The sequence below is a fragment of the Coregonus clupeaformis genome, unplaced genomic scaffold (assembly GCF_020615455.1).
Source record: "Coregonus clupeaformis isolate EN_2021a unplaced genomic scaffold, ASM2061545v1 scaf1924, whole genome shotgun sequence".
Lineage (NCBI taxonomy): Eukaryota > Metazoa > Chordata > Actinopteri > Salmoniformes > Salmonidae > Coregonus > Coregonus clupeaformis.
In genome coordinates this window covers 89,465-92,163 of record NW_025535378.1, presented here as the reverse complement: position 1 = coordinate 92,163, position 2,699 = coordinate 89,465, and the positions used below count along the sequence as shown (strand labels likewise).

General features: G+C 46.9%; 1 protein-coding gene across 1 annotated transcript; it reads left to right on the top strand.

Annotated features, from left to right (window-relative positions):
* Positions 1-321: 321 nt before the first annotated feature.
* On the top strand, positions 322-1,980 carry LOC121565810 (alpha-2,8-sialyltransferase 8F-like; the record flags this gene model as incomplete). The annotated part of the gene is made up of 3 exons (XM_041876221.2): positions 322-450; positions 704-868; positions 1,790-1,980. Coding segments are annotated over 3 exons (477 nt in total), but the record flags the coding sequence as incomplete, so codon positions are not given.
* Between the last annotated feature and the right edge of the window lie 719 nt (positions 1,981-2,699).

Here is a 2,699-nt window from a genome sequence, read left to right as displayed (position 1 = left end):
TGTGATATTTCCGTTTTTAATTTTTAATAAATTTGCAAAAAAACTGTTTTTACTTTGTAGTTATGGAGTATTGTGTGTAGATTGATGTGGGGAAAAAAACAATTTAATCAATTTTATAATAAAGCTGTAACGTAAAGGGGTCTGAATACTTTCTGAATGCACTGTATATCGTTAATAATCATCTCTCTCCTATCTCGTCCACTCACCTGCCTCCTAACTCCTCCCCATCTGTCTCCTAACTCCGCCTCTCACCTGCCTCCTAACTCCTCCCCATCTGTCTCCTACCTCTGCCTCTCACCTGTCTCCTAACACCTCCCCTCGCTTGTCCTCAGATACCCTGACCTCCAGCGGAACCCTGGACCCCTGGTGGAACGCGTGTCAGTCTATGGCCACGCCCATCTGCTTCTCCACGCCTTCTCTTTTGGCTTTGGGACCACCTCCTGCTTCAAGGTGAGCTGCTATTTTGAGATGAGACTAGTTAGGGCCCTGCTACCCGGCACCGGCCCAACAGGACCCATTGCTATGCACCTGGTAAGGGCCGGGCCTATTTTTTCATCAATAACTAGGGCATGGGCCGGGCTCGGTAGCATTTTTAAGAACGACAAAATTGATAACTAACATTTTGATCCTGGGGAGGAGAGGAGGGTTGGGCGAGGAGGGTAGATCGTAATAATGTCATTAATCAGTCTTTGTTCTGTCCGAGGTGTACCACGCCCTTCGTAAGGCCCGCCCCCAACAGGAAGTGGAGTTCTTTCACCCAGTCTACCTGCTTGAGCTGGACAGGTTCTGGCGTCGCCGCGGGCAACGAGCCCCACGGCTCTCTTCTGGTATGATGCTGGCCAACACTGCTCTGGAGATTTGTGAACAGGTGTGTGTGTGTGTGTTGCCTCAGAAGAGGTTCCCGTCCAATCTGAAGTTTCCATGTCCTTGTGCAGGAGTGTTGGGACACAAAGGAGGAAACCATTGAATAGGACCGGCGCAAGCACACACCCTTGCCTCACACTAGTGTCTACTCCAAAGGGTTCAGACTCCTGACCACCAACTGTTATCCTGGCCATCATCCCCTCATGGAACTAACACAGGATGTTCACACATTTCCCGGGGCAGCCATGCTGCAGGAGGACCTTCCAAAGGAGTTCACGTTGTACTGTGTTGAAGGCTTTGGAGAGGTCCACAAAGCCCATGAATAGGTATTGTTTCACTGCACTTGTCCTGCAGTTGGCGTGCACTGAAGATCATGTCCACGTGCTTCTGTTCTTTCTGAAGCCGCACTGGGACTCTGGTAGCATCTGCCACAAAGCTTGAATCTGAACGAGTACTTGAGCTTCAGTACGTGGATGATTGTGCTCTTGTGGCACATACCCAAGAAGCTCTACAAGCCACCCTCACAGCAGCTGTACAGACAGCTACAACTGGGCCGTCGTTCAGCAGGTGGTCAGAAAAAGCGTCTAAAGGACCAATTGAAGACTTCACTAAAGAAGTGTGGGATAAACCCTGCCTCCATGAACTGTTGCTGCAGACCGGCCTCTGTCATGAAGGAGTGCAGTTGGCTGAGGAGAAAAGTACTGAACGATGCCTGGCAAAGTGACAGAGAAGACATATGTCCATGGCTGCACTGGCCTCAACGACAGTGTGCATCCCGCATCGGATTATACAGTCATCAGCGAATCCACAAGCATTAGAGGTCATTAGAAGTCATTATTGGATGCGATCGACTACCTTAAGAGATTAAGTGTGTGTGTGTGCGCGCGTGCATGTATGTTTCTAAGTCTTTATCTCGCTCTGTCAGGTTCATCTGTACGGCTTCTGGCCCTTCCGTCTGGATCTATCCCAAAATACTTTGCCCCATCATTACTATGACAACGTTGGTCCAAGTCACTTCATGCACACCATGCCTAAAGAGTTCCTGCTATTACTACAACTCCACAGCCAGGGGGCGCTACAGCTACATGTTGGACCCTGTACACCCTAACAAGCGGATGGTCGGGGGGGCAGGAACATAATTATAACAATTTGTACACTGCAAATTGACCACAACTAAGCCCAAAAAGAGGTTGTATTTGAAAATAACAGTAATTTCATACCTTGATTACACTGAGACACAGTATGGGCCCCCATTGACTTTGTTTGTCACTCTCACTCAGATATCATTAACATTTACATTTTAGTCATTTAGCAGACGCTTTTGTCCAGAGCGACTTACATCAGCAATTAGGGTTAAGGGCGTAAATCATTGCAAAATCTGTAGCATTGCAGGAAATTAGCTTTAAAACGGCAATAATGTATCTCTGCCCCATGGCAAAATGAGTAGAATTGCATGAAATGTGTTATAAAATTGCAAAATGTTCTCTCCGCTCCATTGCAAAATGTGTAGAACTGCAGAAAACTTACTGGGGGGCCCCCCAACCAAATCTTGCGTAGGGCCCCCAAAATGCTAGAGACACACACACATACACACAAACACACGCATGAAGAAATCCAAATAGAAGTATAACATTTTAATGTTTCCAATAAAATGCCTGTACACCCTAACCCCTACACCCTAACCCTTCACCATAACTCCTACACCCTAACCCGTGTTAATACAACTCCACAGCCAGGGGGCGATACAGCTACATGTTGGACTCTGTCTAACCTACATCCTAAAAAGTTATTTATACATTATTTGTATGCTGTGGTTTTATATTATATTGGAAACA